This window comes from Musa acuminata, chromosome BXJ2-6 (assembly GCF_036884655.1).
Source record: "Musa acuminata AAA Group cultivar baxijiao chromosome BXJ2-6, Cavendish_Baxijiao_AAA, whole genome shotgun sequence".
NCBI classification, from domain to species: domain Eukaryota; kingdom Viridiplantae; phylum Streptophyta; class Magnoliopsida; order Zingiberales; family Musaceae; genus Musa; species Musa acuminata.
The window spans coordinates 7,380,201-7,405,240 of NC_088343.1; the positions used below are offsets into that span (position 1 = coordinate 7,380,201).

The window sequence follows — 25,040 nt, forward strand, 5'->3', positions numbered from 1 at the left end:
CATCTCCAGTGATCTATACAGAAGTGCTTCAGATGTTAGGCTTATCCAACAAGAACAGAATATTCCACTTGAACCGAAAAGAATTCTTTGAAGGAAAGATGTATAGCTTTAACAACCCTCTACGACATTTGAGAAGGATCAGTTTGAGTTAAGAAAGCTTGCTGTTTAAAGAGGAAGATGCCACACTCGAGACGAAAGAGTGCAAGCAAAACAATGCCCAAACTCACTATACTTGCAAGCAACCCTTCTCCCCTCCACCTGAGTGAGCAACACCGATTGCTCTGGGTATAAATGAGGGAGATCAAATGCTAGTAGCAAGTACTTCAAAGCAGCAACGATGGCAGCAGAAGCCCAGCAGTCCACTGACAAGATCATCAACTCATCCTCCTCCAAGGCCCCCAGAGATGCTGCCCCGACCATAGGAGACAGGGCCTTCAAAGGAGTAGGAGACCTCATCAAACTCCTCCCGAGCGGGACTGTCTTCCTGTTCCAGTTCCTCAGCCCTCTCCTGACCAACACAGGCCACTGCAGCACCGTGAACAAGTACTTGACCGGCGTCCTCCTCTTCGTCTGCGGCTTCTCCTGCTGCTTCTCCTCCTTCACCGACAGCTACGTCGAGGACGATGGCAAGATCTACTACGGCGTGGTGACCAAGAACGGGCTGTGGCTCTTCTCCGACCCCAAAGCCGGCACAAGGGACCTGTCCAAGTACAAGCTGAGAATGGCGGACTTCGTCCACGCCTCCCTCGCGCTGGTGGTGTTCGCGGTGGTAGCGCTGCTGGACGACAACACGGTGTCGTGCTTCTACCCGTCGTTGGTTTCCAAGGAGAAGACGCTGGTCATGGTGTTGCCTCCGCTAGTGGGCGGCGTCGCCAGCTTCATCTTCATGCTCTTCCCCAACAGAAGGCACGGAATCGGGTACCCTCCATCGGGAACCACCACCAAGGACTCTTGAGTGATGCCAAGAAGACAAAGTGGCGTTACAGTCCGAGTCCCTTCAAGTAAACTACTGCTCTGTCTCGCGTCTTTAGAGGAGAAGGAGAAGGAGAAGGAGAAGGATCCTCTCCTTTTCCTCTTCTGATTTGTTGGTTTATTGTGTGCGCGCCACAAACACCTCCTCATCAGTTCATCTTCCGCAATCAATATTGGTTTCTACTATGTTTCATTTAACATACATACTCATGGTTGGATTTGAAGCCACCACCAAACCACATTGAGACAACAATTTTTACATAGATTAAAATTTATTCTCTAAATTTATTTTTCCCCCCACCCATCAACATATTTAATTTAATACGTGCTTCCAAAACTCGCACGAAACAAATGACAAATTCGGATTTGATCTCCACGCCATCTCATTCCAGCCGAAGCAACCGCCGCAGGTCCCTGGTGGCCGAGCAATCCACCACGGCCGCCGTCGCCGGGGATCCTTCTTTCCTCCTCGAGAAGCGCGGCAGCGGCAGAGCACGAGGCGACGGCGAGAGAACGAACCCGGTTGCCGCGTCCATGTCGTCCGGAAGCAGCGGCGCGGCCACAGGCGGCAGAAGCCGAAATTCCCTGGGGATCGTGGCCGGATCCGGACCCAGCGGTTCCGCGCCTAACACCGCGCGGTCCAAGTCGGCGACGGGAGTGGACGTCGGCTCGCCCTTCTTCGCCTTCATGGCCTCCAGTGACTCGCCCCGGCGGAGGATCGTCACCCGTCCCATTGCCAGACGGGCTGCGCCAGCGAGGGAGCGGGGCTTGGCCGGCTCCTTGGGGGAGGCGTCCCTCCTCCTGCGAAGGGGCTTGTGGTTTCGGAGGGTGGGGGAAGGGCGGACGAGGCAGTCCTGGGGGCGCAACACCTCGGTTCCCATGGTGGCGATCTTTGGCGACGAACTCGAAGAGAGAATCAGAGGGAATGACGACCCAATCTACTTCAACCCTCTGTCCTTACTCTTCTTCTTCTTCTTCCCCCTCCTCCTCTCGTTTCCGATCCTAAAGAAGGAGAAGAAGAAATCAAGAAGCGAGGAATGAGGGAGGAGCGTCGTCTCGGGGCTACATTTATGGACTCCATCGCCATCGCCCCACGCGGTAACGCCGTTCCTTCAAAGCAAAAGGTACTCCTCCTTTCCGTAACGCCGTTCGTTCGTTCGTCGTTTCACATTTCCATCATAATAAAAAAAAATCTCTTAATATTCTCTCAGCATTAATATCAATTAAAACCTCGATCATAATTAATTATAAGGCATAATTAAAGTGAAAGCATAAAAAATATTGGCCCCACTTGATTGTGACTTGTTGGGTAGAACATTGGGGTGGCACCTTCGTGGAACTTGTATTATTTTGACCCAGCGCCACGCCCCATTAATTAATTAGGTGGTGAGTCTTTCGATGAATGCTGTCAATTTGTTTTCTTCTCTCTTTTACTTTGAATAAAGTATATTGACAATAAGATATCGGAAAGAAAGAAAGATAATGGTGTTGCGAAAATGTGCTCATTCTGTCGTTCTTTAATTAGGCGTAGTTAATTTGGTCAATGATTGTATGTCCCTGACATTAGCATAGCTAATTATATATTTTTTTTAATAATTAATTATTTTTAGTATATTAATTTTTTTATTTTTAAAAATTATATTGAGATCTCTATACTTATTAAAGTGAAATATTCAATCTTGATAAAAATACCCGTAACATTTATCATTGAGACTTTCGCAACTACTTAAATTTTTATATTTTATTTATTTAATTATAATTACACGAGCAAGTAACTAAAGCTACTGGATCTCTTTTAAATAATATTTTTTAAATAATATAGAGTGGAATGATGTAAAAAGAAAAAGAAACTTAATTATCTTTTAAATAGTAATCGATTTAGGCTTCAGTATGAAGGCATCTGCATTTTTTTATCTCAATAAAAGATTTTTTCTGTGAAAAAAAGATATAATAGCATGTGTTTTTCGAGTCTTCCATGTGATTAATATGTCGTTGAACGAGATCTAAACTATTTAATTTGGCGTTGACCGTTTGACCGGGTCTGTATGAATCTGACCATTTTGCGTGGATTCATTCCAGCTCTATGATTACATCTTACTATAAGATAAAAGTAAGATAATATATTTTTGAACACATATAAAGTATATTATGCACATTTTTGTACGCTTTGCACGAATTTTTTTTTCATTTTAAGTCATTCACCGGCAAAATAATATATTAATTTTGTTTAATTTTTAGGATAAATTATTGTAAAAAACTTGAGACTTTCTCATGTCCTTTTTTTTCTCGAAAAGATATTTTCTGTTTATCAGAATATTTTTAAGTGTCTATAACAATATATATATATATATGTATATATATATGTATATGTATGTATACATATGTATATGTATGTATACATATGTATATGTATGTATACATATATATATATATATGTATATATATATCAGGATTTACCGTACCGAGTCGTACCGCCCGGTACGGGCGGTACGTACCGGTCCAACAGGTTTTCGGTACGCGGACCGACTGGTATCGGTTCGAGGCACTGTACTGTAGCACTGTAGCACTGCTATAGTCTACATTACTCGGTACACTCAGGTGTACCGCTCGGTATACCGTACCGTACCGGTATTGAGCCCAGGTCGAAATACCGGTACGGTACGATATTGCGAACCTTGATATATATATATATATGTATGTGTATATATATATATGTATGTATATATATATACATATATATATATGTATATATATATACATATATATATATATATATATATATACATACATATATATATATATATATATATATGTATATATATACATATATATATACCTCTTGTGAAAAACTAAAAAAAGATAGAAAAGCCTTTTCGAGGAATTTGTACCAATTTTTATACTTCCACTGCAATCCAATCATTTGGACATCAACAAATCACTACCGTCCGTACCCATCGTATCTATGATGCCATGGGATGACAAAAATGGCACAACTGACCAGCTTCTGTACGTGACTCGTGAATGGAGAAAGGAGTGGTACCCCGGTGGGCCACCCGAAAACGAGTAACAACAGGAAGTTGCAGTACAGATCCCGGTTGCGTGCAGCCAACCTATCTTTGGAGTTCCCTCTACAACTCCGGTTCCGCTGCCCCGCCGCTGCACGGCTCTTACCGTGTGCCCCTGGCTTGGGCGGGCCTGTAGCGGGTGTCGTAGGAGCCTGGCAGATCCGACCCAAGATTTCGACCTGTCCACCATTAATCCAATTGAAACTGACGGGTGGGTTGCTGCGACCCACAACATTGGAGCCGACTCTAGGCACGACACATGACATGGCACATGGTACGTACCGGAGTGCCTTAAGTTGGGTACCGAATCGGGCTCTGTTTAAATCTTATTACGACCTGGATTAGGGCCAAATTTCGGGTGCAGACTTCTGGATTCGTCTCTATCGAGATCCGATCCAACGAGACAAATGACTGCCAGCGGATCATCGGAAGCCCTTTGGTGATTATTGTATAGGAGGCAGAGAGAGAGAGAGGAGAGAGAGAGAGAGAGGTGAACACGAAAGCAACGGCGAAGAGGGAGCGGAAAAAAAAGAAAAAGGCGAGAGAGAGAGAGAGAGAGAGAGATGGTTTTGTTATGGTTTTTATTTGTTGTTGGTGGTGAATTGGGGGGGTCGAAAACGTGAGGAAGAGGAGAGATGATGATGACGGCGGTGAAGTCAAATCGTGCAGCGAGGAGGTGAAGAGGAGGAAGAGAAGGGGACGCAGGATTGGGAATCGGATGGTATTGGTCATCGGCGGTGGGAGTTGGCGATGGGCGGCCGGGGGACGGTGGGCGGTGGTTGGTAGCGGAGGAGGAGGACGAGGAAGAGGCGAAAGGTGGGAGGCGGGGGGATGAGGAGGGGGAAAGGTAAGAACGGCCTGCTTCCGAGCTCGTTGCGGATCATATCGTCGTGCCTCAAGACCGTGTCGTCAAACGCGGGGTCCGTCGCGAGTACCGTCCGATCCGCCGGGGCGTCCGTCGCCGCGTCGATCGCGGTGCCGGCAGAGGATGAAAAGGACCAGGTCATTTATTTTTAATTAAAATACAATTTCTCCCCCTTTGCTTGCTATTGGGTGAAAGATTGGTGTTCTGGTTTGTGGGTTTTTGATGTTAGATCTAGTGTCTTGTTAGTTTGATCGGTTTGTGATGGCATGTTGTTGTATGATTTGGATATTGTTTCTTTTATGATCGGATATACTGTGATGCACGGGAGGTAGTTGATGGGACTTCGATTTGTGGCTCTCATGTTTCTTGATTATCCAAATGGACTTTGATTCGTGGCGCTCACGTTTCTTGATTAGACAGGTTTGTGGTTGTCAGGTTTTAGCGATTTACAAGAACAGATTTTTCCCCAAGAAGTTCATTAGGAGGAACTGGGAGTTGGCAGAGCTAGTTGTTAATTGTACATAAGTAAAATTAATTGAAAGGTGAATGAAAACCGTCATCCATCTGGAAAAAAACAAAATTATATCGACCACAATAACCTTAGGGATTTCTAGGGCATTTTATTATAGTAGAAATGACGGCTTGTCATTGTCAGGTTTTAGCAATTCACAAAAACAGCTTTTCCCCTTAGAGCTTCATTAGGAGGAACTGGCACTTGGCAGAGCTAATTGTTAAATGTACATAAGTAAAATTAATTGAATAGAGAATGAAACTTGTTATCAATCTGAAAAAAAAAAAACAAAATTATATTGACCACAATGTCCTTATGGATTTCTGGGGCCTTCTTTTAGTAGAAATGATGGCTTGTGGTTGTCAGGTTTTAGTGATTCACAACAACAGCTTTTTTCCCCCGAGAGCTTCATTAGGATGAACTGGGACTTGGCAGAGTTAAGTGTTAATTGTACATAAGTAAAATTAATTGAATGGAGAATGAAAATTGTTATCCATCTGAAAAGACAATTATATTGACCACAATATCTGTAGGGATTTCCAGGGCATTTTGTCATAGTAGAAATGATGATTTCGTGTTCATGATTTTGACATGAATGACTCATTTGATTCTTGAAAAACTGAGGAAAATATGTCCTTTATTGATGTCACTCAAACAATTAATAAGGGTTTGCATGTCCATTTATTTTGATCCTTGTATTTCTCCTTTTGTGTGTATTTGTTCATGTATGTGAGTGCATGCCTGGAGTTTGGTTAGGTCAAGTTTTTGACACTATGAGACACAAAATTTGATGTATCCGTGTATCGTCGAGACTAGACACAATTTTATGCGGTCAGGTAGGTTCTGTTTTAAGTAAACATCATTTGGGTCGAGTCCACTAGACTCTAATTTCAGGTTCTTTATTTTCCGCCAATTTCTTTATATTTTCATGATTCCTCTTTTAGGTATATATTAGGAATGTTTTAGAGTTGCATTTTTGTGATGGATTGTGAGACATTATTTCAATGTGGTTTTGTATTGGTTGTCCTATTAGGTCATTGGGATTTGTGTTTAAGAATATGCAGAGATGTTTTTTTCTTCAATGTGATTTTACATGAACTTTTTAAGAGAAGGAAAATATTGTTCCACAAGTTTAACTTCACAATTCTCATTGAGTTATTATCTTTTCTGAATACAAGAAGCAGTTTGATTGCATATGTAACATTTCATGTTGAGTAGTTGCAATTTTAGTGCTGCATTTCTTGGTTGAAATTAAAGCTAAGTGACCCCTTAAATTGGATTCTTTTCCTGTTACTCAGTGTACCAAAAGGTAGGCTCGTTTTCTAGAATTCCGTGAGAATAAAATCGTTGACAGGTCTTTTTTTCCCCAAGATCCTTTACCAGGTATATTTACACAGGACTTCAAGTTCTGGCTTATAATTGAATGTCAAACTTTAGTGGTGGCGCTGGACCACTGGTATGGCTTTGGTACATGTAAGCTGTTGGCAGATAGAAAGCTGGACTTATACATTAGTGTATGGACTAGGTCTTTCGTGATTGTTGGTTGACTACTTCAAAATGTCTTTGTAGAATTAAATTATGTGTATCTGAACCACAGGAGAGTGGATTGTGCATCCACCATGCATGGGCTGATATCTCAATGTTTATTCCTTAATATGCATATATAAACATTGGAATTAAATTATATATAAACATTGGAATTTCCATTTATGACATTTACAAACAGAAATGACACTATATCTTTTTTCCTTGCAATGATGAAGAATGTGCCAATTAAATCTGGCCTTGTTAAGTTGGTTACAAATGTATATAATGATCCTCTGTAAATGCTATAAAATATCACATGATCTACAAGCAGATTAATACAGATTTTTTGTGCCTGTATTTTTTCCACAAGAAAAGACTGAGGAAGCTTGTGAATGGGGTGTAATTTGTTTAGTATGTATAATTTGTTTATATTAACAATTTAATCTGTGCATAGGAAAATTTTCTGTGATGTGCATGCCTGTAGAGTAACATATGTTTTAACTTGATTATTTTTTTTGTGCTGTATTTGGTTAATATAAATTATTTGTTTGTTGAGTTTGGTTAAGTCTCTTTGGTGTCACATTCCTTGTATTTGGCCAGTGTCATCTCCAAAATATTGTTCATGTTATACATTTTTACACTTAGTATTCTTAGTTTCTGATATGTAAATTTTGATTGTGAACATTTATTGATTTAACAGGTTTTATGGGCTGGCTTTGATAAGCTAGAGCTTAGTCCATCTTTCTTTAAGCATGTTCTGCTTCTTGGGTATTCAAATGGATTTCAAGTGCTCGATGTTGATGATGCCTCTAATGTCTGTGAACTGGTTTCCAAGCGTGATGGCCCAGCTACTTTTTTACAAATGCAGCCCACGCCCATTAATTCTGAAGCCACCGAAGGATTCAGAGCATCACATCCTTTGCTGTTGGTTGTTGCTAGTGATGAGACTAATGGCTCAGGTGCGGTCCAAGGTGGCCGTTTGAGTGCATTGATCAGAGAGAGCAGTAGTGAGCCTCAGGCAGGAAACTGCATCTCATCTACAGTTGTTCGGTTCTACTCGCTCAAGGTTCACAGTTATGTTCATGTTCTGAGATTCCGCTCTGCTGTACATATTGTTCATTGCAGCCCCCGAATAGTTGCTGTGGCACTTGCAGCCCAAGTAAGAAAGCCTTTATTTGGATAATTATGTTGATTTGAGGTTATCAGATTGATATAGTAATTTATCCTTTTCGATTTCTGGAATTTGTCTTGGCAGATATACTGTTTTGATGCAGTTACTCTTGAGAACAAGTTCAGCGTTCTGACCTATCCATTACAAGGTTCAGCCGGTGTTAACATCGGTTGTGGTCCGATGGCTGTTGGTCCTAGATGGTTAGCTTATGCTTCCAATAATCCTCTCATATTAAATACAGGTCGCCTTAGTCCACAAAATCTTACTCCCTCTCCAGGCGTAAGCCCATCAACTTCTCCCAGCAGTGGAAACTTAGTTGCCCGTTATGCGATGGAATCTAGCAAAACATTGGCTGCTGGAATAATTAATCTTGGAGATATGGGTTATAAAACTTTATCAAAATATTGTCATGAGCTACTTCCTGATGGTTCTAGTTCTCCTTTGTCATCAAATTCGATCCGAAAATCTGGAAGACTTCCACCAACAGCACACCCCAGTGAACCTGATAATGCGGGAATGGTGTGTATGTTATCATAGCTAGATGTGTGTTCCCACAAACTCATATTTGCAGGCACTCTCTCATACTAATGCAGAGAGACATTTATGTTAACCGCTTGCAGGTTTGAGTTACATATGGTACTTTTCTGGGTATATTGATGATTTTTTATGGTCTTCTTCTGCAGGTTGTTATAAAAGATTTCATTTCAAAGGAAGTCATTTCACAATTTAGAGCTCATACCAGTCCAATATCTGCTCTCTGTTTCGATCCAAGTGGTACTCTTTTGGTTACAGCTTCAGTACACGGGCACAACATAAATATTTTTCGGATTATGCCAACCCGTATACAAAATGGTTCTAGCCCAGCAAGCTATGATTGGACATCATCACACGTTCATCTTTACAAGCTATATCGTGGACTAACAGCTGCTGTATGAATTTAAGAATTCTCTTACCATAATTTGTAAGGCAAGCAACGTGCCATTTGTTTAAGACATTTGATTAATTTCTTTCTTTTTTGTTACCAGGTCATACAGGATATCTCCTTTAGTCATTATAGTCAGTGGATTTCAATTGTTTCATCTAGGGGTACCTGTCACATATATGTTATATCACCTTTTGGTGGTGATGCTAGTCTTCAACCGCAAAATGTTCCCGGTGAAAGATCAATTCTTATTCCTAATCTCACAGTGCCATGGTGGTCCACTTCATGTTGCATGATCCATCAACAGTTACATCCACCACCACCTCCACCTTCGGTTACATATTCTGTGGTCAGTAGGATAAAAAATGTTAATGCTGGTTGGCTGAGCACAGTTACCAATGTTGCTGCTTCTGCAGCAGGGAAAATATCTGTACCATCAGGTGCTATTGCTGCTGCTTTCCATAATTCTCTGAACCAAAATACTTTACCAGCTCCCTCTAAGGCCAAATCCTTGGAACATCTTTTGGTATACTCTCCATCTGGTCATGTCATACAACATGAACTCCTTCCATCTTCATTTGTGGAGTCTTGTGATAACAGCTTGAAAGCTGTACCTGCTCCTCTTTTGCAACTTCAAGATGAAGAATTATGTGTAAATGCTGAGCCAGTTCAGTGGTGGGATGTTTGCAGAAGATCAAATTGGTCTGAAAGAGAGGAAGATGTTTCAAGAATTATCCCTAATAACCAGAAAAATAGTGAGACAGTCTTGGATTCTGGAGATTGTGAAGACAATGGAACTTCATATTCTATGACAACTGCCAATAGTTTATCTGGAATGGAATCAGTGAAAAGTGAAAGGTCCCACTGGTACCTTTCCAATGCAGAAGTACATATTAGCGCAGGAAAGATCCCAATATGGCAGAAATCAGCGGTATCCAATTTTATTTATTTATTTTGTAGTTCATAAAAGAAAGAAAAATTCTTCAACTTGGTTTGTCACTTATATTTCCCAATTTACATTGTAGATTTGTTTTTGTGTGTTGAATCCATCAAAGAGTATTGAAGGTTTTGGTAATGATCTTACTGGTGGAGAAATTGAGTTTGAAAAGTTACCTTTCGATGAGGTGGAAATAAAGCGGAAGGATTTGCTTCCGGTTTTCGAGCAGTTTCACTGCTCCAAATCAGGCTGGAATGATAGGTAATGTTTAAAAGATATCACCGCTATTCACATTAATCTAAGGGTCTTGATCAAGTTTGATACTAGTTTTATCCTTATAGACTTACTACATTATGATAAAGGCATCATCAAGAAGTTTATGTCCTGATCTTTTCTTACTGTTTATTTAATATTTAATGTCATAAACTCTTTGTACTTGACCTTGAGTATATCAATTTCAGCAATGTGTTGAAAAGGGATAGGAATAGAGACATACTTTAAAGAAATAAAGAAGGTGATTGTTCGATTTATAACTGGAAATATATCTTCCTTTTTTTTTCTTACAAAGAATTAGCAGTGAAGATGGGATTTTATCCAGGACATCACCATCAACAGTCAAAGTTTTCATAAATATATTCAGAAATGTCTTCCCCACACACCATGAACTTTTACTATTGACTCCTATAATATACTTCTGTAGATGTTTTAACATGGCTTGCAACATAAATGTGATGCTGTAGGTCTTAATTGGACATGTTTGTCTTATAAAATGATGGTCGTTTGACTTGATTTTCCATTTCTCATTATCATGCGATCAGTCTTTTACAACATGCTATGCTACCCTTTGGGAGATTTGGCTGCTTGATATGTCAAGCTAGAGATTTTTTTGGCTAGGATAAGGTCAACAGGACTTGGAGTTGGATCCTATCACACTAAATTAACTAATTATTATTTGTTTTATTAACAGTTAACATGAGCGAATGAGAAACTGTGGTATGCTGGGTCTTTAACCTAAAAAATTAATAAAGATCACAAAAATAGAATAGACTTTGTATAAAAAAAATTTATTTGTAAGAAGAGTCAATAGATAATGCAGCAAGTAACTGATATTCAGTGCCAATTTACTCCTCAAAGTACATGCAAAATTTGTTACACCTCTCTTAAGTTGCAACTTGCAAGTATTATGAAATGCTGCTGCTGTTTTAAATGTTGAATTCGTATGTATCCTCTTATGCTGTCATTATCTGCTTACAAATATCCACTTGATAGTGGTTCAACTGAGTTTGAAGTTTGAACTAAGGCTTAGTAGTGCAGACTAACTAATCTACTCTTGATTTATTGCTTTGTTTTTCTTCTGTCATCACTATGTCCTTTGTATGGTGAAAAAGAGGGGTATATTTAAGAGGAAGAAAGGGGAAGGAGAGAAGAAGTCTATCCTTTAGCTGCTTCTGGATTGTGGTTCTCTTCATTCTCTAGTACGAATACAAATTTAGGTTTCATATCTGAACATAGTATTCGAACTTAAAATCCTATATTATGTGGGTTGTTGTCTGCTTCTTCACTTGGCTGCAGCCATCTAAAGACAAGTTGCTACATTCAGCAGAAATTATTTTTTGTATGTTCTGATCTAAACATTTGTTTCCATCAACAATGTAGCTTAAATAAGATCAGAAGAAGCTGCATCCTCTTTTAGCTGCAGTTAGGTTGTTGTGACTTAATATCTTATTGATGTTTTAACACTTGACCTCTGAGATCGAAAGATTATTTTAACTTTTTCTAAAGTGGGTTCCCCCTCTCCTTTGAGCCATAGTTCGTTGTACCGAGACAAAACGCTCGGTATAGGTGGTACGTACCGGTCCGATAAGGGATCGGTATGAGCGGTACATCAGTATGCCCCTTGTACCATGTGTTAGTACACTCAGTATGACTCAGTACAGCTTGATACATATTGTATCGACAGCTGATTGGTACACCGGTACGAACCAATAACACAAACCATGCTTTGAGCAACTTGTACAACCACAAAGCTCTCATACCAATACAAAAAATAAATTGCATAATGTGGATGGTCGAACTTGGTATAATACAGTAGGAAATTGTGACCATAGATGTATGTGTGAGGTTGATGCTATCTTAAATATGGCTTCAGCATTGGCTCTTGCATAACAAAAAAAGAAAAGAAATATAACAAAGAAAGATTGAACAATGGATGATAACCATCACAATTGTGTAATCTGACTATTCCATGATTTACATTTTTGCAGGGTTGTAGGTGGATATCAGACCTCATCATCAGGGTTTTTTCAAGCCAAAAATGAGTTTGCCAGTGGTACCATTAATGGTAAATTTGGTCCTTCTTCTTGTCCATATGTATCAGATTTCAGTAAGAATAACTTATAAATATGATGAAATTAAGATATGGAATTTGGTAACCAGAAACTCATTGGTGTCTATATGCTTATTCTAGGGTTGAGAACCACACAAGGTTTGTTTGATAAAGGAGGGCCTTATGGACCTGTTAGCTTGCAATCAATGACGAAGACTATTTCGGATGAATCTGTTCATGGTTTGTCTTCGATCGTCAGCTACAACATTGCTAGAACATCAGAACTTGATGCATCGGCTACAATGCCTATAAAGTGCTCTGTGAATGGCTGCAGTCCACTTCATTCAGAAAACAACGGTAGTTATCCTGCCAGTGATGACTCGGTTAGTAATGGTGTATCGACAAGTAGCCTGTCTTGTAATGGTAAATTGGTTGTAGATAATCACTCTTTGAATGGTAACGAGAGCAGTAGAGTTCCAAAGGCCTGTACTACCGACGTCCACATGGAACAAGATGGAATTTCTGATTCGCACAATTCAATGGAGTTTGAGACATGTTTCAACGAGGGCTATTGTAAAGTATCAGAACTCGATGACTGCCGTGAGTTAACTGAAGCTGTTACAGATGCAGACAGCAACAGCAGCCACTGCGAGAGAGAAAAGCCTGATGAAGATGGGGACAACGATGACTTGATGGGATGTGTATTTGCTTTTAGCGAAGGTGTGAAGTCAAAGTTCTCTCTTTTGTTATCATCACTGAATCTTGGTTTCTCTATGGTCTCCCATTATTCATTATCTTACCTTCTGATGATGTGGAACAGGTTGATGACACTTGATGTGGATGAAGTGCTTACTGTTGCATTTGCTTCCTTCTATGATGCCGGAGATGATGGTGGTTTCAAAATAGGATGTTGTAAAAGTAAATTTCTGTGCTGGAGGGACGGCTGTTCGATGTATGAACTGAAAGCTCTCATCATGGACCTCTAGAGTAACAGTTCTCTTTCTATTTGATTCTAATTTGGCAGTAAAAAAAGTAAAAGTACTGTTTATATGATTTGATGCAACTGATCGAGAGACCCAGAATTCAGTTCATGAAGTGGGGGGGAAATGGTAGTTGGAAGTCTGCCTGTCGAGCCACCTTTCCATCCACTATTACTGTACATTCTGTATATTTGGATGTTTAATTCATGCAGTTGGACGTGCATCCCTACAGAGAGGAGCCCTCCATGTTTACATGTACATAACTCTTTGCTGCTGTTAACGAGTTGTAAGGGGACTCGCGGTGGTTTACTCTTCTCCTTTTCTTTTTCGTTCTTGATATATGATATCAACTTTAAACTTGTATTGTTTCATGTGGATCATCCGGACTCTTACCTTATTTGTGAGAATAAACTGTAATTTGTTTGTTCTGCATATTCGTTCTTCTTTATCTTCTATTTCCCAGCATTATTGAACTTGGAACTTCCGTCATTGTTCAGCGTCAGATTCATCCACCGAGCTCACGGCAACAGATTGACCATTTTTTTGAATGCCTACAAGACGGTGTTTGGCTTGCATTTGTCATTATCAGACATTGTCGAAACCTATAAAATCATTTACAGAACAGATAGATTCAAAAAATAATAATAATAATAATAATAATAACTGAGATATTATAAGCACCTTTATGAGGACTACTTAGGTTAGTTCAATTTAGGATAATTTTTCTTTAAAAAAAATCTCTAATTTCAAAAATGATAAATTATCGTCAGTCATTCCTTTGTCCTTCTCTCTTTTCAAACCCATTACATTAAACCAAGTCAATTTTTGAAGTGGTTTTTGTTCCAACGTTATGGTAAATTCAGCTTAAATTGATTAAAATTTTAAAAATAACATACTTTTATACTTTCAAAAAAGTAAAACAATTGATCCATATAGTCTGTATAAGTTTTTTGAAATTAAAATAAATATTTATCATTTATTGATTTATTTAATAACTTTAATGTTATTCATCTAAAATATGCAAATAATAAATACCGTTATATTATGTTGCCTTAACATTCACTAATTATCTTTATATACAACTCGTAAGTCTATTTCCTCCCGAGGCGGAGGCGAGAGCGATCGAGAGAGGAGGAGGCGACGATGGCGGACTACCACTTCGTGTACAAGGACGTTGAGGGAGCGAGCACGCAGTGGGACGACATCCAGCGGCGCCTCGGCAACCTGCCGCCTAAGCCTGAGCCCTTCAAGCCCGCGCCCTTCTCTCCCGCCGACGACCCGGACCTCGCCCCCAAATCTAAGGCCTGGATCGACGACCGCACCCCAGCCGAGCTCGACGAACTCGAGGACGATCCCGAACTCGATGACGACCGCTTCCTCCAGGAGTACAGGTAATCTTAGGGTTTTCTTTTTCCTGGTTCCCTGTTTGGATCTCTCTCCCTCTGGTGATGAATTGGGGTTTCTATCGCGGCGGGAGCCTAGGAAGCGGAGGCTGGCGGAGATGCGGGAGGCGGCAAAAGTTGCTCGTTTCGGGTCAGTGATGCCTATCTCAGGCTCGGATTTTGTCCGGGAGGTGTCGCAGGCACCCGCAGATGTCTGGGTCGTTGTATTGCTCTACAAGGACAGGTGTGCCCGTCGTTCAAATGTCTAGAATTTTTATGACATCCTGACTTTTTTGTTGCTTGATTTGCTACCTGGCATGTGTCCCTTCGGTAGGAGTTCAAGATTTTCTTCGCAGATGGAATTGCCTGCGTCTCCGATTTCCTTTCCTTTGCCAAACTGTATTGATCTCTCTGGATTCTTGTGTTTCTCTACTGACATAGTTTGTCCACTGGATTTTACCTTTTGTTTTCCCTGTTCTTGAAAGTTTTCTACCTCGATGAGCGCGCAACCGTCTCTTTGTTGTGATGTCTTGGGTGATTCAGAGCATTTCTAGTCTGCTAGAATTGCCAGCGATCCCGCTTATATCTGCGTACACTATGTTGAAGATCGTGCACCGTTTTGAACAGGAATAATTTGTCCATTTGCGTTGATTATTACCTTTTATGATAAATTCAGATATTGGCAGTCAAATCATTATGTACTTTGAGTAATCTACCCAGGATAAACAATTATCTTTTTTCAGTTTTTATTTGGTTCTTTTAATTTGGTGACAGTATACAAGATTGCGGGTTACTCCTATGTTGCCTGGAAGAGCTTGCTACGAAGTACCCAGCTACCAAGTTTGTTAAGATAATCTCCACGGAGTGCATTCCGAATTACCCAGATAGAAACCTTCCAACCATTTTGGTGTACAACAATGGTGCTGTCAAAGGAACTTATGTGGGGTTGCATCAATTTGGCTCCCGGAGATGTACACCTGAAGGTATCTTTTTTTATTGTGTATATCATAGAGATTTTCTATCTAATAAACTGCCTGAGTTTATAAGCTATATTTTTCTCGACTACTATTTGCCTAAAAAAATATGGAAATTTGACATTCCCTATGTACCCGGGAGATGTACACCTGAAGGTATCTTTTTTTATTGTGTATATCATAGAGATTTTCTATCTAATAAACTGCCTGAGTTTATAAGCTATATTTTTCTCGACTACTATTTGCCTAAAAAAATATGGAAAATTGACATTCCCTATGTACCCGGGAGATGTACACCTGAAGGTATCTTTTTTTATTGTGTATATCATAGAGATTTTCTATCTAATAAACTGCCTGAGTTTATAAGCTATATTTTTCTCGACTACTATTTGCCTAAAACAATTTGGAAAATTGACATTCCCTATGTACCCTCGAGTAATTATATCATTAGGATGCTTGTCTTCATATGCTTGTCAGTGCAATTCTTTTTAAGGTTTTCTTGTTCTTATGTATTGATTAAGGAGTTCCCGTTTCGGAGAGGTCTTTCCATGATGATGATCAGAGACCCATTATAAAGAGCTCATTGTCAAGGCTGTCCAATAAAAATATAGTTATAAGAACTTTGATTGATATATAATAGCTTGGCAAAAGAGGCTAAATGGTTGTTAATGAGGAAACGTCTGAGCCCCAATACTTTAGGTTTTAAAGCTAGACAGATGCATATTTAGATTTGTAATAATGAGGGAAAGAAATATTATGGATTAGATGATATTAGCAAAATGTTACAAACTCCACGCACTGTCGCTTCTGGTCTTAGACATAGTGAATTTGTCCACTTGTCAGCCATCATATCTGTGGCTGTAGCATCATAAGGACATGGTTGTCATCGACTGGCAAAAGAAAAAGGTATTGGCACCTGGATATGCATACATACTGAGTTTTCTTGTATGCTTGAAGCATGTGCATGTATGTTGTGCGTTTGCTTATGTGGGCGCATGAATTAACCACCACTTGGATGCATTTCTAATATAAAATTGAGTCACCAGTTGTGATTTATGGTTGTTGGATTTTGATGTGGAATTATAATGAGATAATGCGACAGGAGGTCCTGCAGCAGATAGCACACATCATCTACTTCGACGTGTGAACCCCTTCTTTTTTTTTTTTAGAACTTTCCTCCGGCATGTAAATTTTTCAAGTCCTCAAGTCTGTGTTACACTAGTTCAGTTGCTGTGTTGCACACCTATCTAGATTCATATGTCACAAATGCAAGTTGCAATTTCAAGAGTTAAACGATATTCCTGATGTTATATGTCTGATGATTGCACACATCTGCTCTCTTCCAATTCCCATGAAGATATATTGCCATTAACTTGAACGCTTGACAAATTTGCTATTAAACAAAATGCTATTAGAAAAAAGCAACCTGTTTGTCTAGAGTTGCTAATGAAGAAAATAATGAATTCCCTAATCTTATTGTACTTATAGCTGTTCTTTCTTTGTTCAGCTGTCGCTTTAACCCTTTGCCAATCTGACCCGGTGCTGAATGATGGACAAACTGAAAGTAGTTCGAGGGAGGGCATCATAAGGGGAGTTCAGAAGAGGTTCATAGAGAAGTTTGTAGCTGATCACGAAGAGAAAGAGGATGATGACTACAGTGATTAGCTTGAACCTTTTTCCTATGGCATTTCTGCTACAAAGTACTTAGAAAAGCTTTGTCATGTGTGGTTTGCAACAAGAGGTTCTGAATTAATTACCTGTTAAAGTTAATTTTGGATTTCATCCATTCGGAGTCTGTTTGTCAGCCTGTAAAATTTAAGAAACCCTAGCATGCGGAGAGGGTAAAATGGGATTTGCATTGAAGAGGTAGCTTGCATCTCTGGTAACTGGTGCAAACATGAATTTCATCCTCCACCTTCCATGAAGAGGCTTTCTCTTTCTTCTTTGGTTAGGTTTTGTTTTACATGTGAATGCCTTGAATGCATGTACTTACAAAAGGTTTCTTCAGTACTTAGCTATGTAAACTGCATGAGAACCTCTGTTTGGCTTCTATTATGACATGAGATAGTTATTTGTTTACTACAGGTGTGTTCTGTGTCAATGTTGGTTATGAGGACAAAGCATGACTGTCGTGACTACAACTGTTTGATGTATTTCTATCTGGCTGCAGATTCTACAACAAATGTTTTCATTGTCTGTTATCATATACAATAATATATTTTTCTTCTGGATTTTTTTTTTATTTTTTGCAAATTGTAGGTGATGCACATGGAATTTGATGTTAGTATCTTACTAGTGGTCAACTTCTTTACTAATTAAGCTAACTAATGCCTTCATAATCTTCTTGTTTGTTCATATATATCTTTTCCTTAGTTCTGTCGTTTTCCTTTAATAGCCTCCTCTGTTCTTGTGAACATGTACAATGAGCAGGCGTGTACCCGAGTTGATCCTGCGCCAGCATGAACTGAACCGGTGTGCAACCCAACGCCAACCTTCAAGCTTATATCCTTTAATCACAATGAATAAGCCTTTCGGTATCACTGGACACCGTCGACAAAGGCGATAGTCGCACGCTCCCATGCCATCGCCCTGCGCTTCCTTCTATAGCACTGCCTGTTTCACGCAGTCACGCCTCCCACCGCCGACGGACCCTTTAGGCTCGTCGTTCGACAGACATACGCGACAGACAGTGAGCCCGAGTGGGTCCCAAAATATGAGCCACTCTTACTCACGGATCATGGATGAATAAGTCTTAAAAAATAAAGGGCTGTCGACGTCCTCTTGTTTTGCCCTCTTTCACGTGAATGTCACGTGCTAGGGAGGGTAAAAGAGGGAAAAAGCGGTGGGATAGGGGAGAAAAGGAGACCGTTGCCTCCCGGCGCCCAACCTACCTTACACATCGGCAGATGTTCGCATAATTTAATTATCGCGTCGATCTTTTACTCGGGCCACTCAACCACCGAACATCTGCACGTTTTTTCACACCTTCTCGATCCACCCGTCAATCTTACCCTTCTTGCGATCGGAAAAGAGAGAGGCCCCTCCGAAGGGCCCCTTCAGTCCGATCACCAGTAAAGTCGTGGTGAGTCAACTAATACTACAGAACGATGACGCGACACGTACCAGACCGCCACGTGTCTTGACAACTCGACTGACGAGTAGGTTTCACCCGCGGCTCACGTGGGATTCCGAACCACCTGCCTCGGACAACCGTTTGCGAGCCCGAACCAGACCCCCTAATATATATATAATGTTCATAAATAAATAAAAAAAACAATAGAAAAGACCAATAATACAAAAAAAAAAAAGGATGAAGCTTCTTCGCCTCTACCGTGGGATGAGCGGCTTGTTGGGGTGCCGGCATTGATTTCTTCTTCCTCCCCAAGCCAACATCAATTACCACAGTAGAAGAAAAAGAAGGAAGAAGAAGAAGAACAAAGAGCTAAAGAAGCCACCCAGTCCAGGTTAAGCTTCTCCCCCAAGTCTTCTTCCTTCCTCCTCTCTCTTCGCTCTTTCTCTCTCTCTCGCCCTCTATCATTCTCTGTCCCTTTACAGATCCGCCATTAAAGCGCTCACGCCCCTTCCCCACGAGAAAGCAAGCGAGGAGCAACCAACCAAGCAAAGCTGTAGTCCGCCTTGACCTTTCACGCACATCCACGACCACATCCCTCTTCTTTATTAGTCCCCTTCCGCGCTCTGCTTCAAGAACCAAAGAAAGAAAGAGAGCAGAGCAGACCGGAGCAAAGTAGATGATGATGGCGATGATGGTGGAGCGATGCTGCTGCGTTCGAACTCACCGTTTCTTGGCGTTGTTCTTGCTGCCGCTGGGGTTCGCATTGTTGGCGTCTTCCAGGGTCGTGGTGGGAATTCTGGACCCGGTGGACTTCCTGGCGCTTCAGGCTATCCGCAAGGGCCTCGAAGACATGCCTGGCTCCGATTTCTTCTCCGACTGGGACTTCACGGCCGACCCCTGTGCTTTTCCGGGAGTGTTCTGCGCTGGGGACCGCGTCATGGCCCTCGCCCTGGGCGACCCCCGTGCCGGCTACCCCGGCCTCCAGGGCCGCCTCGACCCCGCCCTCGGCCGCCTCTCCGCCCTCGCCGAACTCTCCCTCGTTCCCGGCCGCGTCACGGGCCCGGTCCCCGACGAGCTCGCCGGATGCCCCGACCTCCGCTTTCTCGCTCTCAGCAAAAACCTGCTCGCCGGCCCCATCCCTGCCGGCCTCGGCGCCCTCCCCCGCCTCCGCACCCTCGATCTTAGCTACAACCAGCTCTCCGGTCCCCTCCCCCCCTCCCTCACCGCCGCTCTGACCCTTTCCAACCTCATCCTCTGCCATAATCAGCTCTCGGGCACCCTCCCGCCTTTCCCGGACGCCGCCTCCCTCCTCCGCCTCGACCTCAAGCACAACCAGCTCTCCGGCCCCGTGCCGTCGTTGCCGCCATCCCTGCAGTACCTCGCCCTCAGCCACAACACCCTCACCGGCCCCGTGGACACCGTGCTTCCGCGCCTCACCCGGCTCATCTTCCTGGACCTCAGCTCCAACCTGCTCGAGGGTCCCATCCCCGGGTCCGTGTTCGAGTTCCCGCTCGCGGCGCTCCAGCTGCAGCGCAACGCCTTCTCCGGGAAAGTGGAGCCGCCGCAGGAGGACGTGGTCATCCCGGTGGTGGACCTGAGCTACAACCGGCTGTGGGGGGCCGTGCCGCCGCAGCTGGCCGCCGTTGGTCGGCTCTACCTCAACAACAACCGGTTCTCCGGGGAGGTGCCGAGCCGCCTGGTGCAGGGGCTCAGCAACGGGATGCAACTGCTCTACCTCCAGCACAACTTCCTGACGGGTATCGAGATAGGGCCCGCGGCTGCAGCCATCCCCGTCGGTGCGTCGCTGTGCCTGCAGTACAATTGCATGGTGCCGCCGTTCGACACGCCCTGCCCACTCAAGGCCGGCACACAGAAGATGCGCCCCGTCTATCAGTGCCCCGACTGGAGAGGCTGATCGCCCACAGCCGCCACTGCCGGAGTGGGCCAAAGAATCAACAAGGGGAGGGATCAAAAGAAACAAAGGTAAAGAAAAAAGAAGTATATATATAAATATATACACAACAATAATATTCTTTTATTAATTTTGGGTTAGGGAGGAAGGAGGAAGAAGAGTTGCTGATATATATTTGAACAGTGGGTGGTAATTTTGGGATGGTTTCTGCTGCTTGATCAAGCTGTTGTTTTGATTGGTTATTTGTCTTCTTAGTTGGTGTGTGCATAAGGTATGAAATTAAGTTGTCATGTAGAGAGAGAACTTATATTGCTGTTGCATGATTTCATAGGTCTCTTGAAGTACATGATCTCTGTTTTATATTCTATCCAGAATTTATAGTTATTCCTTGTTTGGCTTAGGGATGATTCTGACTATTTGTGGGCTAAGTTTTTTCTTCTTTGTGTCCATGTTAGCGAAAAAACCTTCATTTGTATCTATCATAGCATCTTCATTCCACCTAAAACATGTAATACACTGTTTGTAGTTCAGCAGATTAGCAGACCACTGAAGCAACACACTTGTGCAATGTGTGTATGTATGTGTATATATATATATATATATATATATATATATATAGCAACTCATAGCTAAGCATTTCTTATTTGCTTTGAAATTAGTCAAAATGTTGATTTGTATGTGCTAATTCCCTTCAGTTTGATGCAACACATTCACCTAATGTGTATGATACAAATAAGTATAGGACAAGGCTACCTACTCCTTTGTGTTCATGCTACAAAATCTTAGTTCCTGCATGTTTGTCTTCAGAACACCTACTAAAGTTCATGCACTGTATATGGCTGAGCAGACCATGGCAACATATATTGTCTATTGTGTATGATCTGTTGTACTGCTTATGGTTAAGCAAATCATTGCAACAACTTTGCGCAATGTGTATGACTGCATTGACTATAGAGATCAAGTTTCTCATGTGTTCATGTTACCAAAATCTTGGTTTATACATGTTACTGTCTTTTATTCAGGCTGTGAAATTACGGTCCATGCGCTCTATGTTCAAGCAGAACATTGCAACAGATACTTGTAATTCTCATGATCACAGTTTCTAACTTGATAAATGTCTCAACTATTTGGTGGATTTGGTTAATTGATTTGGTTTGAGAACACTAGATTTCTTCTGACTGGCTTCTGGATTGATTGTATATGTCAAAACCTGAAATGCCTGAATAATCAAGAAATGTTTTTTGATTCTTCATAATCATGATCTGTTTGTGTTTTGTTTTGTTCAATTTGGATCAAAATGGTGTTGTTCCCTTGGATTCATTTGTAAATCCACGGGTTGATGTTTGGAATGGTATATATCATGTTGACTACATTGGTGATGGAGGATGTTAAAGTTACCATTGAATGGAATATATCTGTATTATTATACAAAATGATATGTCTTAGATTGAAGACCATATGCGAAGATCATATCTTTGTAGAGTTGACGATGATGTGAATTCCGATATCTTTTCATATAAAACTCAATATAAGTTCATCTTCAAATTTATGGGAAGTACAAAGTAATAATTAGGTGTGTTGTCCGTATCATCTTTTATCTTATTAAATAAGATTGCGAAAAATAGTCCCTTGAGAATAGTGTTTTATTTGGGCTATGATCGATTCGTGGATCACAAAATCAACAGCGCATATTTAGATAAAAAGAAATCTTTAAGCGACCAATTCGTAACTGGGTTCTAATCACCGTGCGTAAGAGTAAGAATGCTCAAGTAAAGGATTTTGGCGTCGATTTGATGTTTATTGAGGGAATTTGTTTTTCGATAACTAGAGGATAAGCTCACCGCATCCCTGAATAATTTCGTCAAGGTTTAATTTTTAGGAAAATTTCTTAAAAACAGTATAAGTTTTTTTTTCCACGTGGCACCCTTTTTCTATATTCCCACATAGTATTCTTTATTTTTTAGTAAACAAGATTACACGTTCCTTTGCCTCGTGCATCATCGCTTTTGTCGTTTGTCATCACCCATCACAAAGCGTATCGGTCACGATGGCAAAGAGATGGTTATTGTAGAAGTCAAGCAAGAGGTAGAGATCAAGGGTGCCAAGCATAATGCTATGGTCATGGATGAAGTGGTGAAGAGCGTCACAATTATTATTGTCATAGAGGAGGGAGGTGAGGGCACGATAGTGGTCGATAGCTTTGAGTAGGATGCAGTTAGCGATAGCACGATAGTTGCAAAGCTTAAACCTGAGAAGACTCAGGATGCAAAGGAAGAAGACGAGGGAGGAAGGGCCACCATTGATCCCCTGCGCGTAACTATATCTACTTGAAGCCAGCATAATAATGCCATAACCAAGAGTTTATGATCCAAGATACAGATGTTGAACAAGGCAAGCTCTTGATTGATAATAGCATGAGGGTCAATTGATCCTCATCATCATCCTTATGACGACTCTTACGATGCGAGTAGACAAAAGATATTGCTAAGTTGAGATGAGGACACCATGAGATGGAGAGAAATGTAAGGTATGGGTACGACGAGGCAGAGTAGGTGAAGGTGAAGGTGAAGGTGACCGCAACCGCAACGAGGGAGAGATTAGTCATAGTATCATCTTTTACAATTTAAAAGGTGCTTTGTGGGATTAAAGTGAGAAAATGACATAAAATTTTAGTTTTTTTAAAGAATTTGTCTAATTTTTTTAATAGGTAAAAGGTAAGCTCACCACAAAACGGTTGATATTGTGGATTTAGCAGGGTTCTAGTCACCGACAAGTGAGTGTAAGAACGTTGAAATAGAACGATTTGACCCTAAAATATTTTTATTGCTTTGCTTCGTCCTCGAATTGGTATAGGTACGCTCACCGCGTGCCCACCACAAGCTATCTGCTTCAATTGGTGATTTAATAGGCTTCTAGTCACCGCCATGTGAGAGTAAGAAAATCGAAAAGGAACTATTTCACCCGAAATTATTATTTTTGGTCCACTTCGACCTCTAGCTAGCACAAGGTAAGCTCATCCGCAGGTCTCTATACCTTTCGTAAATTTTGTGAACCCTTCATCCGCTCCGGTTCGATCTCCTCCGCCGTTCCCTGGATGCGCTCCCCTCCTCTACCTCCGCCTCCGCCTCCACCTCCACCTCCACCTCCACCTCGGCCACAACCAACACACTACCCCCATGCTGATGAAAGTCTCAAAGAAGGTGTCTGTAGCATGCTGTGATAGAAGATAAGATTTTCCTAACTATATGAGGAAATTTCTCTATTCTGTTGAGGAAAATCCTCTATTCTATTAGGGAAATCCTTCCTCCTAATTTGTATAAATAGGAGAGGGAACATGTTAATGTATTGAAGCATTTCAACTATTCAATAAAGCTTCATTCAATATTTGTTCTTATATTCTATTATTTCTATCATGGTATCAGAGCCACTTGCCTAGAGTTTCATTCAATATTTGTTCTTATCTTCTATTATTTCTATCATGGTATCAGAGCCACTTGCCTAGAGTAAGGCTTAGAGCAAGCTCTCTTCTCACTGCCAATCTTCTCCATTGCCACTCTACGCCAATGTTCGTTCCCTTCCGCTACGGCATCTCTAGTGCTGCGCTCATCAGCACGGCCCTACCTTTCTTCCTCGTTGTAGCTATTTTCCTTCCTCTTCTGCTATAGCTTCCTCCTCTGTTGCAGTTTCCTCCTTTGCTGTAGTAGCATCACTGCAACATTGCTGTAGATTTCTTCTCTACTGTTGCAGCCGTCGTAATCGCAACCACGACCAACGTCGTTGAGAAAAGCGAAGCTTTGCTCTTGCCTTCGGCCAACGACCAACGTCGCTGAGAAAAGTGAAGCTTCACCCTTCGGCCAGCGACCAACGCCGTTGCATTCCTAAGAGGCTCCGTGGTCAATCCTCATCTTCCTCACCGCGGTAGTCTTCGCTGATCTGCCAACATTCGGCAGACTTAAGGAGAATGAAGGGAACGCCTGTGCCATCACAGTAACAACAATCACAGCAGTAGTAGTAGCGATCTACACTTATCTTACTCATGAAGCCTCTCGCTTGTAAACAATTCTTTGCATCGATCCAAGATTGGTATCCTTGTCAGGAGTACCATCTTGCGGGGGCATGATAGAAGATAAGATTTTCCTAACTATATGAGGGAATTTCTCTATTCTGTCGAGGAAAATCCTCTATTCTATTAGGGAAATCCTTCCTCCTAATTTGTATAAATAGGAGAGGGAACATGTTAATGTATTGAAGCATTTCAACTATTCAATAAAGCTTCATTCAATATTTGTTCTTATATTCTATTATTTCTATCATGATATCAGAGCCACTTGCCTAGAGTTTCATTCAATATTTGTTCTTATCTTCTATTATTTCTATCATGCTGCCTTTATTAGTTTATGACTAATAAAGAAGGTGTCTCATC

The 25,040-nt window shown here is 41.4% G+C and overlaps 5 protein-coding genes across 7 annotated transcripts; 4 read left to right on the forward strand and 1 right to left on the reverse strand.

Annotated features, from left to right (window-relative positions):
• Nucleotides 1-194: 194 nt before the first annotated feature.
• LOC135614546 (protein DMP2-like) lies at nt 195-1,170 on the forward strand. The gene has a single exon (XM_065112033.1). It carries the CDS (start codon nt 338-340, stop codon nt 953-955), a length of 618 nt encoding a protein of 205 aa, XP_064968105.1. The 5' UTR covers nt 195-337; the 3' UTR covers nt 956-1,170.
• On the reverse strand, nt 1,136-2,020 carry LOC103987289 (uncharacterized). Its single transcript, XM_009405549.3, has one exon. The coding sequence runs from the start codon at nt 1,851-1,853 to the stop codon at nt 1,356-1,358; it is 498 nt and encodes a 165-aa protein (XP_009403824.2). The 5' UTR covers nt 1,854-2,020; the 3' UTR covers nt 1,136-1,355.
• Nucleotides 2,021-4,510: 2,490 nt separating this feature from the next.
• On the forward strand, nt 4,511-13,708 carry LOC135614547 (autophagy-related protein 18g-like). Of its 2 annotated transcripts, XM_065112034.1 has the most exons (9): nt 4,512-5,039; nt 7,641-8,099; nt 8,196-8,630; nt 8,795-9,040; nt 9,137-9,964; nt 10,059-10,231; nt 12,235-12,311; nt 12,438-13,016; nt 13,117-13,708. In XM_065112034.1, exons 1-9 carry the CDS (start codon nt 4,869-4,871, stop codon nt 13,119-13,121), a joined length of 2,973 nt encoding a protein of 990 aa, XP_064968106.1. In that variant the 5' UTR covers nt 4,512-4,868; the 3' UTR covers nt 13,122-13,708. The 2 variants fall into 2 exon arrangements, with proteins under 2 accessions (XP_064968107.1, XP_064968106.1); XM_065112035.1 differs by lacking the exon at nt 8,196-8,630 and having other exon boundaries at nt 4,511-5,039.
• A 647-nt stretch (nt 13,709-14,355) lies between these two features.
• On the forward strand, nt 14,356-17,711 carry LOC103987291 (uncharacterized). The gene is made up of 4 exons (XM_009405553.3): nt 14,356-14,667; nt 14,759-14,902; nt 15,433-15,641; nt 17,140-17,711. The coding sequence occupies exons 1-4, from the start codon at nt 14,420-14,422 to the stop codon at nt 17,295-17,297; spliced, it is 759 nt and encodes a 252-aa protein (XP_009403828.2). The 5' UTR covers nt 14,356-14,419; the 3' UTR covers nt 17,298-17,711.
• A 1,210-nt stretch (nt 17,712-18,921) lies between these two features.
• Nucleotides 18,922-21,021, forward strand: LOC135614549 (leucine-rich repeat receptor-like protein FASCIATED EAR2). 2 transcript variants are annotated; one of them, XR_010487594.1, is made up of 2 exons: nt 18,922-20,688; nt 20,759-21,021. XR_010487594.1 is itself a non-coding variant. In XM_065112036.1 (2 exons), exon 2 carries the CDS (start codon nt 19,382-19,384, stop codon nt 20,618-20,620), a length of 1,239 nt encoding a protein of 412 aa, XP_064968108.1. In that variant the 5' UTR covers nt 18,922-19,096; nt 19,188-19,381; the 3' UTR covers nt 20,621-21,021. The 2 variants fall into 2 exon arrangements, 1 of the variants encoding a protein (XP_064968108.1); XM_065112036.1 differs by having other exon boundaries at nt 18,922-19,096; nt 19,188-21,021.
• Nucleotides 21,022-25,040: the final 4,019 nt, after the last annotated feature.